This window comes from Erpetoichthys calabaricus, chromosome 11 (assembly GCF_900747795.2).
Source record: "Erpetoichthys calabaricus chromosome 11, fErpCal1.3, whole genome shotgun sequence".
NCBI lineage: Eukaryota > Metazoa > Chordata > Cladistia > Polypteriformes > Polypteridae > Erpetoichthys > Erpetoichthys calabaricus.
Genome location: NC_041404.2, coordinates 35,673,322 through 35,686,968, shown reverse-complemented (window position 1 = coordinate 35,686,968; position 13,647 = coordinate 35,673,322). Strand labels below are relative to the sequence as shown.

General features: G+C 35.1%; 1 protein-coding gene across 3 annotated transcripts in view; it reads right to left on the bottom strand.

Annotated features, from left to right (window-relative positions):
- Positions 1–13,647, bottom strand: part of gemin5 (gem (nuclear organelle) associated protein 5) — a 47,237-nt gene that overhangs the window by 12,929 nt on the left and 20,661 nt on the right. The window contains exons 17-23 of one of the 3 annotated variants that reach the window (XM_051933983.1): positions 13,002–13,145; positions 12,638–12,769; positions 10,709–10,804; positions 10,231–10,368; positions 5,925–6,072; positions 5,554–5,673; positions 1,983–2,193 (exon numbers count right to left, since the gene is read on the bottom strand). In XM_051933983.1, coding sequence (XP_051789943.1) covers positions 1,983–2,193; positions 5,554–5,673; positions 5,925–6,072; positions 10,231–10,368; positions 10,709–10,804; positions 12,638–12,769; positions 13,002–13,145 — 989 coding nt within the window. The remainder of the gene's footprint in view (positions 1–1,982; positions 2,194–5,553; positions 5,674–5,924; positions 6,073–10,230; positions 10,369–10,708; positions 10,805–12,637; positions 12,770–13,001; positions 13,146–13,647) is intronic. The other 2 variants (XM_051933984.1, XM_051933985.1) reach the window with 2 other exon arrangements.

Here is a 13,647-nt window from a genome sequence, read left to right as displayed (position 1 = left end):
CTCCAACTGCAAATATATATATATATATATACACACACACACAGAAAACTGAAAAATGCTGATATTTGAACAAATGTTTCTTCAGATGAAATGTGATAAGTGCTATTAATTAGAAAAGGAGATTATAAAAATCTACCACTTTTTTTCTTCCAAAGCAGCCTGTTAATCTTAAAATGTATAAAAGCACCACCAACTCATAAGGTATGAAAATGTGTTCTTTGTGAAAGACTACCGCATGGCAGATTGAGAAAACAAAAATGCTAGTCTTGTTGGGTACAACAAGGTAGATATATAAAAGTGGAGACCAGTCCTTAAATAGACCTTAAAACAATGAATGTGAGTGTATGCATGAGTTGGTTGGGTCGGCTCTTGCTAGCATTTGATGCTCCTGAGGTTCTGGCTCCCTATGATCCAACCATGAAAAAATCAGAATTAGTGAAATGGATGAGAGCCAGATGTATAATATATACTGTAAGTCTGGAGACAACCATGAGTCAACTGTGCTTAAAAGAGGGTGGGGACAATTAGATGGTTCATTTAGTTTGAAATATCTAAACCAATCCAATGCCTCATTAAGGTGTAGTTTAGAGTAAAGATCAGGATTTAAACAGTAAAGAGTGACGGCGCATTTGTTAACTTGGTCCGAAAGACAGCAAGCCTGTGGTCAAGAAGGCCTAAAAAGACCTTTAAAAATATAAAATGTGTGTCATATGTGAGAAGAACACTTTACATGTGATAAAAATAAACATAACCTGCCGCAAAGGAAAAAGCTTTCTGTAAAACCAAATTATACTCTGGCATTCAAAGACATCACTGGGTTAGTAGTAAAAGTGAATGATGCATTGCCGCCGGCCGTACGTGGTATCAATCGCTCTCAGTTATGACTATACTGCCACAGTCAATATAAGGTTGAACGAAATGGCAGCTATGGATAACTGGACTAACCAGTGTGCCTCACAATGAGTTAAAAGGAGGTGAAAAGAATTGCTGTTAAGTGAGATGTTAAAGATGTGCCACAGGGGATTTCATTTTCAGTACTAAGTTCGCCTGAAAAGAAAATGTGTGTAACACCACCAACCACCCACATTTGTGGTTCTGCTGGAGTGTTAACAGCACCCAACATCTCACTGAACGTCTAAGCAAATAACAAGAATATTTCTGTCTAATTGGAAATGCCAAACATGCCATACTTGAATATGTTCACAGCATTTTAAAATGTACTGTATACAGTACATGTCAGACAGGGAGCAAGAGGGAGACAAAAATCCTTAATCATTAAGCTTCAGGTAATGACCTCTAGAACTGATGGCAGCAATTTTAGCCTTTTATTTTCTCTCAGTGACAAGTCTTTTGTTCGGTTTCTTTTTTTTTTCTTCATGTCTTTCCATAGTTATTTTATGTATCTGTCTAATACATGAGTAGAAATGTGACACTGCATGGACCAGAGGAAATTTGAGACGGGTTTTTAGTAAGAAATCCATTCCACGCAAACTTTTTAGTTAGTTTTCCCCCCCCAACGTGTGCTCTCATTTAAAAATTATGTCCTGTCCCACAAACTAGATTTTAGTTAATGGTCTTCTTTTTCGGATTATGAAAAAGGTTTACTTGGATTCTGATGCCTATTGAGAATCTACATCTAAAACATTTAGTAAGCCAATTGATTTGATGGCTAATATTCATATGTAATATGTGTAATGGGAAGGGTGTTCCACAAATCTTAAATATGTTGCTGTATTACTCAAATCTGCTTTTTTTCTCCCAAGACAACCAACTACTAAAAAACATTCTAAAAATTCCCATTTCCAAATTATATAAAAATAAGATTTTAAATAAAAGCAATACTATAAACCAGTTGTATGAGGAAGAATGTTTTGTAACATCTTTCATGATATTTTAAAAGCACAGTAAAACATATGTAAACAGACAATAAGATGGAAGACCCTCATCAGGAGCTTTTGTAACAATTCAATATTAAAACTCACCAGTAGGTTGCCCTGTGCCCTTAAAACATCCTGGGCACCAAGCCAATCTTCATCTAAAAGCATTTCTTTGGCAATTCTCAGTGAAAGTGTATGTGACAGGTCACTTTCTCCAACAACACGGGCAATTTCTGCAGCAGTTCTTAATGACATTGCATCACTTTTCTTGGCAATTACCTTGACAGCCTCGTAGGTTGAATCAGATGCTAGGTAACTGACAATTCAATAAACATGGCAAATTATTTTTTAAAGGACACAGTTTAGCAATTAGAAATTCTCATTTTAAAGTAGGCAAGAGAATGACAGAAAATGCATCTTGTGAGGCTGGACAGATGTCCAAATTGAGAAGACAATTGTACAGCTTTAATATAATTAGACCTTCTGGATGAAACTAAAAATAACTATAACAAACAAGTTTAAAGTCATGTTTCTTTGAGAAAAACATGCTCTGATAAAAATGAAATGAAATTAAAATTTGATTGAAAATGAAATTGAAATATGTTAGGTGAAAGCCTGACCTATGCAGCACAGTGGTTAACACTGCTTCCTCATAACTGAAGACTTCTGAGCTCTGATAACCTAGTATGGGTGCTGTCAACACTGACTTCATACATTGACTTTTCTCTGGCCATTCCAGCTTCCTCCCACATCCTAGTGATTTGCAGGTTAATCATGCAATCTAATGTGCTTTTACTGAGGCTTGGCTTAAGAGCACCACATTGGATACAGATATAGAAATAGATTTTTGTGTAAATGGCATGTTAGGAAATCAGCTTCTGGCAACCAGAATGGGTGGCAGAATCTTCTGAAGTTTTCAAAAATTGTTATGATAATATCACTGTGAAAGAATGTATCTGCCTAATTACTACTAAAGTAGTTACTGTTGGACTTTGTCTACTACATGAATTTTATGTTCCACCTTGTGCAGATATGATAGCTGCAGGTGAAAAGATTTGCTAATTCATACAAAACCTGGACACTTATCACTTAGCTTGTCCAAACTTAACACAGGAATCTTAAGTTTACATGAAGTGGTATCAGCACCGCCATACTGGACAAAAGTTATGGAAACACCTGCGTTGCATACAAATCCAATCTAAAAGAATCTGTCTGGCCATGACGTTATAAGCACAGAACCAAAATAGACGCAGAAACTGAAAAATAAAAAAATGGACATATGTAAAATAGAGAACTGCACAAGTGACTATAAAGCAGAGCTACATTGACAGGGATGTTCTGACATCATCACAAGCACTAAATTAGGTCACTTACACTTTCACTTAGTATATACATTTTTGACAATCAATGATCGTTCAAGATAAACCTACCAAGGTAAACCTAAGTAGCTTGCCATGGAAACACGCTCTCCAGAAAGGTAACATGGAAGAAAATCAAGTTTTAAAGAGAAGATGGAATACGTCCATTAAACAATGAAAATGACATTTGAGGGAAAAGAAAATCAAGAAGTCATTACGACCAAAATCTACTACAGGATACTATTTAAAAAGTAAATGTTTTTTGTCAAAATTTGAAATGAACGATTCCAATGTCCAAAATGAACAAGAAAGTGAAATGCTTTGTAAAAATACCAGAAATGTTGTGAAGATGGAGTTCAGCAAAGTAGAAAAAGGTCTGTGTCTGGTCAAAACAGGGTAGTCAGGCCAGATGGTGTATCAGGACAGCTCCTTAATCTGTCTGCACTTTTCCATTTGCTTTTAAAGTGGTCTCTGAAATCTGGTATTGTGTATTAGCTGGGGACATAGTTAGTTCCCAAGGTTTGCAAGTCAGGCAATCAAATTACTATAAGCCAGTAGCCTCACTTTCATTCTGATGAAATGCTTTGAGCCTATGGTGAGAAATATTTTAATGAAAAAGACATAGCCTTTTCAAGATAACCAACAATTTGCTTACTGTTCAAATAGAAATGTAGGGGACACCCAATGTGCTCTCTTATATAATTACTGCTGTTTTATAAATAAACCTTTGTCAGACACCATTTTAGGATTTTCCTCACTATACAATGCTATTCAGCCTTACTAAATGAGAAACTGAATAACACAAAATTTTTGATCCATATTTTGTAGTAATGATTTAGTACTTCCTTTAGATTGTTCAGATAGAATCTGTAAATTCACCCTTCTTTAGACAATTGATCCTCAACATTCACGTATATAACTTTTACAACTTCAAGCAATAACACAATTTTATTAGTAACCTCATTTTTACTTTTGCGTTGGCAACCACACACATTTGAGGGCTTCATGGCTATCCGCAGTAGAGAAAAAAAAATGAGAGACATGATGCACTCAGGTTTGGAGAATGTCCTACTAGTCTTATTCACCCTATTGTTGTAGAGAAAGGAGCTCTTTTATTCCTTGCATATTTTTATTTTCTTTCTTAAAAAAAAAAAAAAAAAAAAAAAAATCAAGTTTGTTACAATTACACCTCCAAAGCGCAGTGAAAGTCCTTCAGGTTCTGAGTCTAAGTCTGCATAGTCAGTAATCCAACTTTATGAGAAAATAAAGATGTAGGATAAACTTTGTGCCAGAATGGTGGCAGCCTCTGTCAGCTGCGAGTTTGGTGTTAACAAACCAACAGTTTGTTATATCCTTGAAAAAAAGAAAGACTGGCTAGAGACATCAAGGCTGACATTCCCATTATCAATCGCAGCCTCAAGGTTAAACATCAGCTCACCTCTGCTATGCTTACATACTTAGAGACCCTTAAGGATCTCAAGCGGCACACAAAGCACATGTCACGGACGGATTATTTTAAGCCGGTGCATCCTTCACAATCTCCAGTTCCGTCGACCAGTCATGAAGGTGTTGGAGAAGATGTAAAAATCTCACTTGTCTCGAGGCATCTTCCAATAGCAGCAAGTAAACTTTTTGCTTTAATTGAGATGTTAGCACAAAAGGTCACAGAATTCTAGGGAATGACTAGAGAGAAAAAATGTTTTGCATGTTACAAATTTTACTTTGTGTACTCCATTTTATGCGTATTTCTAGCAACATTACCCCTGTGAAAGTGGTGGATTGACTGACAATAGTGATGAAGTGGTGGAGTGTTATTATTTTTGGAAAAAAAAAAAAAAAAATCTAGATATATTTATTTATTTATTTTAAATACATATATGGAAATATATTTAAGTATTCATTTGTTGTCTCTGTGTGCCTATTGTTCTTGCCTTCTTTGAATGCAATCAAACCTTAAAATGTAATTTAGCCTGGGATGTGCGAGTGTGTGTGACTGTACCCTACGACAGATCAGAGCCCAATCCAGATTTGGTTTCTATCTTTGTGTCCAATGCTCCTTCTCCCTAAAGCTTCAGAGATTGAAAAAAATGGGTGAAGAAAATGGAGAGAGAAATGGGGTGGAAAATCAAATATGCTACAGTCAGCTGGAAAATGCATATTTTACAAGTGACAGTACAAAGAAAAAAAAGGAAAAAAAGACAATTTGCCTTAGGCACCACCAAAAATAAAGTCCCTTAAAACATGGGCAAAACATCAGCCCCTTCTTTTGTTAAGAACTTCATTAATCTTCAGATTTTAAAGACAATTTTATTTCATACCATTTAGCTGCAGCTGCATAATGACCATCTCTTTCCAGGACTAAGGCCCATGAGATATAAAGGTCCTTGAGAGCTGGGTCTTCGGAAGGTAATCTTGACTTTGCTAAAGCTATGGCTTCCCTTGGAAAAGATTAGTGCAAACATATAAATGAAATGTTTCCTGTAAACTAAAATCATTTTGCCCACCTTCTAATGAAGAAAGCTAGCCACATATTCCTAATGTAAAATTTCATTAAGTTTATACTTAGGAAGACTATTTTCATTCAGAAAAGTCTACATATTCATGACTATTTCTTTGAAAAATCAGTCAACAACTTTAAACAAATACATACAAGTTAGCTTTTTAACAGTTTATTTGTCGATTGGCTTACCTGTACAGCTGCTGAGATTTAAGGAGGTCAATTGCCTCATAAACCTTGTGAACAGAAAGAAGATAAGAAGCAGCTTTAACGAACTGCTCTTGAAAACACAGTTGTTTCACAAATGCTTCTACTGTTCTTGCCCAGACTTGATAACCCGCTGAGGAAAAAATGAACATATTAGAAATTATGCTTATATGATCTCTCTCTGTAAATTTAAAAATAATGAATAACAGAACATAAAGTAGATGGAAAATTGTATGCATTGACTACTAGATAACAAGTGTTATATTAGTATAAATACACTGTTATTATATTTAAATAAACAAAAATTAAATAATTACAGCCAAATATGTCAATAAGTAAACAAGCTTTCTGAAACTTTAACCTCAATATTCAAATACTTTAAAATAATTTAGCACTTTTACAGCTGCCCAAAGTAAGTGTATACAATGAAAAAAATGAAAGATACAGAACTCTATTTAATAAACTGTATACAAAAATGTGAGAAGGTGAACGTTGGGTAATTTTTTAATAAACTTCTTATTTCAGACGCAATTTTAATGCTAAATGGGTTTCACCCGATATAAGACAGAGTGGAAAAAGAAGAGGGTGACTGGAAATCTATGTAAAAAAGCAGTGGTAAAAAAAAGTAAGAACATTATAATTAAAAGTAAATGTAGATCTAGACACTGAAATGCAGGCTGAATGTGTCCTTGTTAATGCTTACAGAGATATGTTGCATCATTCTGGCTAACTCAACAACAAAAATGATTCACTCTATTACTAATATTCTAATGATAGATCACTCTGACTCTATAATGCTAGTGACTTCAAACAAGAGAAACAACTATCAGCATGTTTCCATTTTTGGACACAACAAGCTCGACCTTACTGCCTGCCACCTACAAGTTTTCTATGGACAGCAGCAGCCTTCTGTTTTCCAAGTAAGAAGTTCTTATGTGTATTGTTGCTTACTGTAATATTTACATTTTTGAGCTTCTGTAAAGTTGTCATTTCATCATAGGGAACAATAAAGAATCATTTGTAAATCTATATTTGCTGGGTGCCTTGTTGGAAGTACAGACTGGTATACCAGTAATGTTCCACCAGTACACCAGAGGGCAGACAACCCAGCAAGAGAATGGGGAAAGAGACAGATTAACCAGAAAGTGCTAACATGAGATTGAAAGACAAGTGGTAGTACTTGGCTATTAGTTGGGGATGTGGGGTGACCCAGTCAAGAGAGAAAGTCCAGGAAAGACTGGCAGGAGACATGTGCTCTTCTGACTATACACTACATGACTAAGGACAATAGATAGAGGCTGTCACATGCCATTACCCATGGTTCAAGTTTGTTATCTCTCAAGCAAGACCAGCAGCACTACGGACTGTGAAAATAGTTCCAGGGCCTGGTCACCTATAACTCAATACTGAAACAACATGTTTAGTACTGACAGAAAAAGAACAATTATTTGTATATTATTAGTTTAAGCAATGATCATATCATTTGTGAATGATGAAATCATCAAATAATTCAGAAATACTGGTTATACAGAAAGTCACACCATGTAATACAGCAGTTTCTACTAAAAATACTTTTTTAGACCAAAGCTATAGGTAAAAAGGAAAGAATCAGATGTATACTGTATTCCTCTGACTAGAAACGCAATCTCAATCATGCTTAATTTCTTCAAAGGCGACTTACATGATAAGTCTTCTGTTAAGCCTCAGTTTCTTACTGTCTCAACTCAAAAGTATTATCATATTATCTCTTTCTGGAAATAAACCGTCCTTAAAACAAAATAAATTAATTTTTCATTATAGTAGCATTCACACTTAATCTCCAGAGGAAAACTCTGAACATTTTTTTAAAATGGTATTACTGAATCCCAGATTTTTGCTTATGAAATGCATTATTATACAAATGTATATATTTATGACTTAACATAAGCTAAAAAACCCTTTTTAATTAAAAAGCTCCTTTCAATTAAAGATTTGCTGTTGTACAGTACAATTATTCCGAATTTTGACCCTGAAACAAGTTAGGTTATATTAACAACTACCAGTGATATTTTCATAATGAAAACGAGAACTAAAAATATTATTTTTCATTTAACAAGAAAGATAACTGAAATTAACGCAAACAGAGAAACTAAAACTAAATAAAAATAAAAATTAGTGATATGTGAACGAACTAAAGCGAGAATGAAAACTGAGTAAAACGAAAAAAATAGCAATAGCATTTTCGTTCAATCCGGTTCAGAGGGGTTGTTTGTATGTCTCCCTGAGCGTTCAGTTACGTTGCGTTGTTTAATATGTGGTGATCTTGTACCTTGGGCTTACTAGAGTTTGTTGTGCACATTTGGTTCGTCAGGTTGGAGCAGTAAGCACGTGTGGTTGACGATGGCGAGTTTTGCACAGATGTTTGCGGGTAGAAAGCGAGAAAGAGTTTCAGTGCAGGGCCAGCTGGATCAGTGCTTAGTGCAAGTCCAGCACTTCTCTGGCACCATGACTGCACTTCATACAGGGATGTGCGGTCACACCTGTCATTATGAAAAGTAAAAAAAAAAATTATGATAACAAAATAAAACTGTCCACTGGTCTGTGGTATAAATTTGTTTTCTGTATGATTCTAATAATTATGATCATTTTTATAGTCAAAATCGCTGAATTTGCGCATTTCCTGATCAAATACAGAGGAGAAACGCAAGGTGCGGCAGCAACAAGACAAACCCAGTCTCATCTCAGACAGCACAAATTCCTCACACTCTGGGTTGATGCATGCCTGTTGCTGTCTCTCTGTATGTCGCCAATATAATGTTTGCATGCACGTTTATTACACACCTGACTTTCCACAGTCTGGCTAATATCTTTAATGAATGTGTGTGGCATATTTAGTCTTGCTGATCGGACATAAAACTGCAGTGAAAAGGCACAAGTTGAGACAGACAATACTGTGCCGCATGGAAGCCCAAAAGGTGCTTGTTGCTACTGTTCTACGCAGAGACTCTCGCCACCTATAAGTTAGCGTTATCAGAAAGTCAAGTGCACTGCAGCAGTCCATTTATTTTTTATTTTGACTGACTGCCAAAATGGAAGATTAAGACTTTTAAAACTAAAGGAAAATAAGGAGGACTTTTACAAAAAAGTGACAGAGATTTTTGTGGAGAAGGATAGGCAGATGGACTTCATTTACAAATAATGGTAAGACCATAAACGGTTTTCAATTTTATAAAAAAAAAAAATGGGATCAGACTAAGAAGAAAAACCCCAATATTTAAAAACTAAATTTTGACCTTAAATAAAATATTCTTTTGTATTTCTTGTTATCCTTTTGTTGAACAGTCTGCATTAAAATTGATTTAAACATCAGAATTAAAAGCTTTTAAAAACAACTAAATATTTCAATTTAGGTCAAAATTGAAATCCATTTTTTTGTACACCACTCTATACTTTCAATTGTATTGAATGAGTTTGAATTATGAAATTGCAACGGCAAATTTAGAACACATGAAGGGTGCAGAGCAAATGCGCCCTCTCCGCTCTCTCTCGCCGTTATAAATGTAACGTTCTTTCTTAGCCAAATATGTACCTTACCTTTGTGTGCATAAAGAATGCTGATGAGATATGAAACATAACCAGTAGTCAATGTGCATGCTGCCAGTTGAATACTAAATAAGCTACTCTTTTGGGCCCATATTTGTAAATCTGATTCTGAAGGAGTCAGTGCCTCACCAGCCATGAACCTCACTGCACGTCACTGCTTCAGTACTGGTTGCACAAATCGTCAACATACAGTCTGCTGGCGCCAGTAGCCGAGGACCTTGTCTGTGCACCTGCATTACAGGCGCTCATCGAGCGAATATTTTCACTGTGTGGCTATCTGCGCAATTGACGTTGTTTCAACATGAACAAATCTCTTAAAATACATGGTTGTTTAAAGCTTAACAACAACGTGCTTGCACTGACTGGTTTCTTGGTTTGAAACATTTGATCTTGCTGACTATACTCATTAGGTCACTTAATCTGTTTGATCATTGATAGTCAAGCTGTGTTTAACGGCATTATGAACTGTGAGTGTATTTTGTTGACTGAAACATAACTGCCATTGAAATATGTGTAGGCCAGCATTTGTGGTCTTGCAACAGAAAAAAAACCTAAAATTGTACTAATATTATGTAAAAAAGCCAGAACTAAATAAAATAAAAACTAAAATTTTAAACACAGAACTAAATAAAAATAAAATTTAATTTTATAAAATAAAATAAAAACTACAATTAATATCAGAAATGAAAGATCACGGACAACTACATACCCATTGAAGAAATAGCAACTAAGTGATCAGTCAGTTCTCCTTTCTCGGTGGCTATCTGAAGAGCCCCTGCTAGGTCTCCTTTCCATAGCAGGAGGTAAAATAATGAATCAAAATGCCCTCCTTCAATGTGGCTCCGACCTGAAGAAACACAATACTTTAGAGAATCAATCTATCTTATGTATTAAAAGTATTTTCTTATATTAAAAAAATTACACTTTTTCAAACAATCTAAATATAATAAAAAAACAAACTAGTAGCATTTAAGAAAAGTTATTATTAAACATACTGGAAATTAAAAGTTTATAAACAAATATCTTGCAGTTACTCATCTTACATAACTGTATTTATTCTTTATAGATTTAATATTACATTTAAAATGTTAACATATTAGTCATAAATAGCTCACATTTCATAAGGTCTGGAATATTTGGAAAGCAGTTAAGATAATGTCAAAAAAATCATCTAGAAATTAGCTGACCTTCTTCGTCAAACATTTTGTACAGAGCATCCCGCTTTTCAAAAAGCCCAAGATGAATGTGGGCACCTGATCCAGGTATACACTGACTTGAAAGTTCTTAAGGAAGAAAGCAAAATGAAAAAATGCAGGATTTAAAAGTGAAATTTTATTGTCCGATAACTTTAAACACAAAGTCATATTACCTTCAAACAATAAGAAAAGTTTTTAATTTTTAAGCTTTCTTGTATATTACATTTATATACAGAAATGTCTTGTATGTGTTAATGCCAAATTTTTCAGGATATTTACTTCAAACAGAGAATGTGGCTTACTAAAGATTCTGATAGGTGCTAGTGATGCTTTTCTTTAATAAGAAGAATTGGAACCACAAGAAAAAAAAAATGGCATTACTGGAACCACAAGAAAAAAAAATGGCATTACTGGTATAGTTTTTTGGTGTTCTTCTATTATATGCAAACATGATCAAGGAGTCTTTACTTGTGCACTACAGCAGTGGTCCCCAACCTTTTTGACAGCAAGGACCACTTTATTAGATGCAAATTATTCCACGGACCGGTCGGGGGGGTTGGTTGGGGGGGGGCAGTTTTATACACAATTTACATAACATTTCTATAATTATTAAAGTTATTAAGCAGTTCGCATACGTTTGCAATCTGAGATTTTTCTTCTTTTCTTGCATATAACAAAGACATATGCTTTACATTTGCCAATCCAACAGATTGCACATCACAAACACTGCAATCTTTTTTTCGTGTCTGCCGTTTCTATTGGTGGGTGACAATGAGTTAAATTCCAATGGATGTTTTTCAAATGTTGACAAGCAATAAGCAAAAGGAATCAATGAAAACCACAGACAACAAAAACAGCAAAAAAAAAAAAAAACAGTACGAGGAAAGTTCGAAGAAAGAGATTTTTTTACAATGTTTCTGTTTGGGGATCGTTGTGCAAACGTGCACAACTGAGCTGCAACCAAAGATCTAACTGCTCTGTGGATGATTCGTTCAAGCATTTCAAGGTCACTTCGTTGTAATGAAAGCATCTGTTGAATGTACTTCGTAGTAACGTGATTTCTACAGACTCATGTCATATGGGGAAACTGTCGGGACCATAAAAATACTTTGTTGTAATAGTCTCTCACCTCTGTCTCTCTCCTCTCTCTGAACCGCTGCAAAGCCCCGCCCGCCAAGCGTTCTGAAAAGACTGAGTGAGTCGCCGTTGCCGGCAGTTCTCTCGCGGCCCGGCTGTCAGACGGCTGCGGACCGGTAGTGGGCCGCGGACCGGGGGTTGGGGACCCCTGCACTACAGCTTACTAAATGTAAACAACAAATATGGGTATACCTACCCATATAATAGACATGACTGTAATAACTATACTTAGTCCACTTTTTTTCTATGACAATGCTTTCTTGACATGCAGGACTCCTGTTTCTTCTAACTTCTTCAAAGCTTGGCCACATCCTGTGCTACTATAACAGATCAAAGTTTCCAAGTTGCATTGGACATTGTTAATAAGTGCTTGCACTTTGTGGTCCAGTGCACTTGTTACTTCTTTTTAAATAAAAAGTCAGAAATTTGAAAGATAAAACCTACCCAAACAACTAAAGGTAGTTTTTTTTTTTAAAAAAAAGCATTAACTCTAGCCTTGCAAGGTTGCAATCCATGTATTGGTGCAGGTGTTCCAGTGATTGGTACCACATACAGAGCAGGAACCAACCATGGTACAGAATCTCACAACAGTTTCTAAGAGTTTTCAGAAAAATGCCTAACATGAATTAATTTTACAATAATTGCAACCACAACATCTAAAAACAGTTTACTTATTCAAAAACATGAAAGACAAGTCACATGGACTGTCAAGATGATGGATGCTGATAAATATGTTAGATTAGTAACAGGCTAAGTACAGAGAAAACATAATCTTATTCTTGCCTCCAGAATGTTGAACTGTTGCAAGAGTCAAGCAATCCTGTAGCTGTTCTTCCTTTGATTTGTGGTCCATGCAAGTACTGAGTGGAAGTATTGAGCGAGCTTTTTTCTTCTTTACTGGCATTTGCATTTCTGCTATAAAACAAATTAATAAAAGTGGTGCACTTAAAATATCCACTCATTTATTATTTATCAATTTAATGAAGGCACCTCTAACATCTTTTATATTTATATTACAATACAAACTTTGACGCTTTGCCTTCTTTAAATAAAACAATCTAGAATCCTAGAATATTTACGATTATGGTATCTTGACTGTTTTTAAAATATACATTTTTAAAAGATGCATAAAAAGATCAGCAGTTACATAAAAGACAACCTTGCTTTTCTCTCTTTTTCTCTTCCTTCACAGAATCACACTTTGCAGACCAGCTTTTAACTCCTGGTTTATTTTTCTCAGATGCAGCTGTAACCTGTACATCACGGTGGTATCCAATGTCCTTGGGCAAAACTGAAAAAAAAAGTTAAATTAATGTAGTGTAACTACTATTTAATACACACAATTTCAATTGTTTGGTTGAAAAAAAATTATATACATTGAAAGAAAGAAAAAAAAAATCACTTCACATTACTTAAAGTAGCTTCACTTCGATGTCTATATTTCCAACTAACAAATAACTTTTATGATTATTATGTTTTAGGATTATTTGTGTCTTTTACTAGGCTTCAAAATTTCCTTACTAAACAGAGTCATTGTAAACTGTAGTTATTACTGTTTTATGTGACCCTTAACAAGTCCAAGTCATATCTCTCTATTATAAAATAAAAAAATCTTTGGGAAGGAGACTAGGGAGACGAGATCTTCTCGAAAGACAATTTGAAGTCCAGTGAGAGACACTTTAACTTGCTCCCAGCTCTTAAAACAACGACAAGCAAAACACGCAGCTCGCCAGCAGCAAAAAGCCAGCAGATGATCCGACTACTTCTCCTTAGTGTATGTTCAGCCACACACC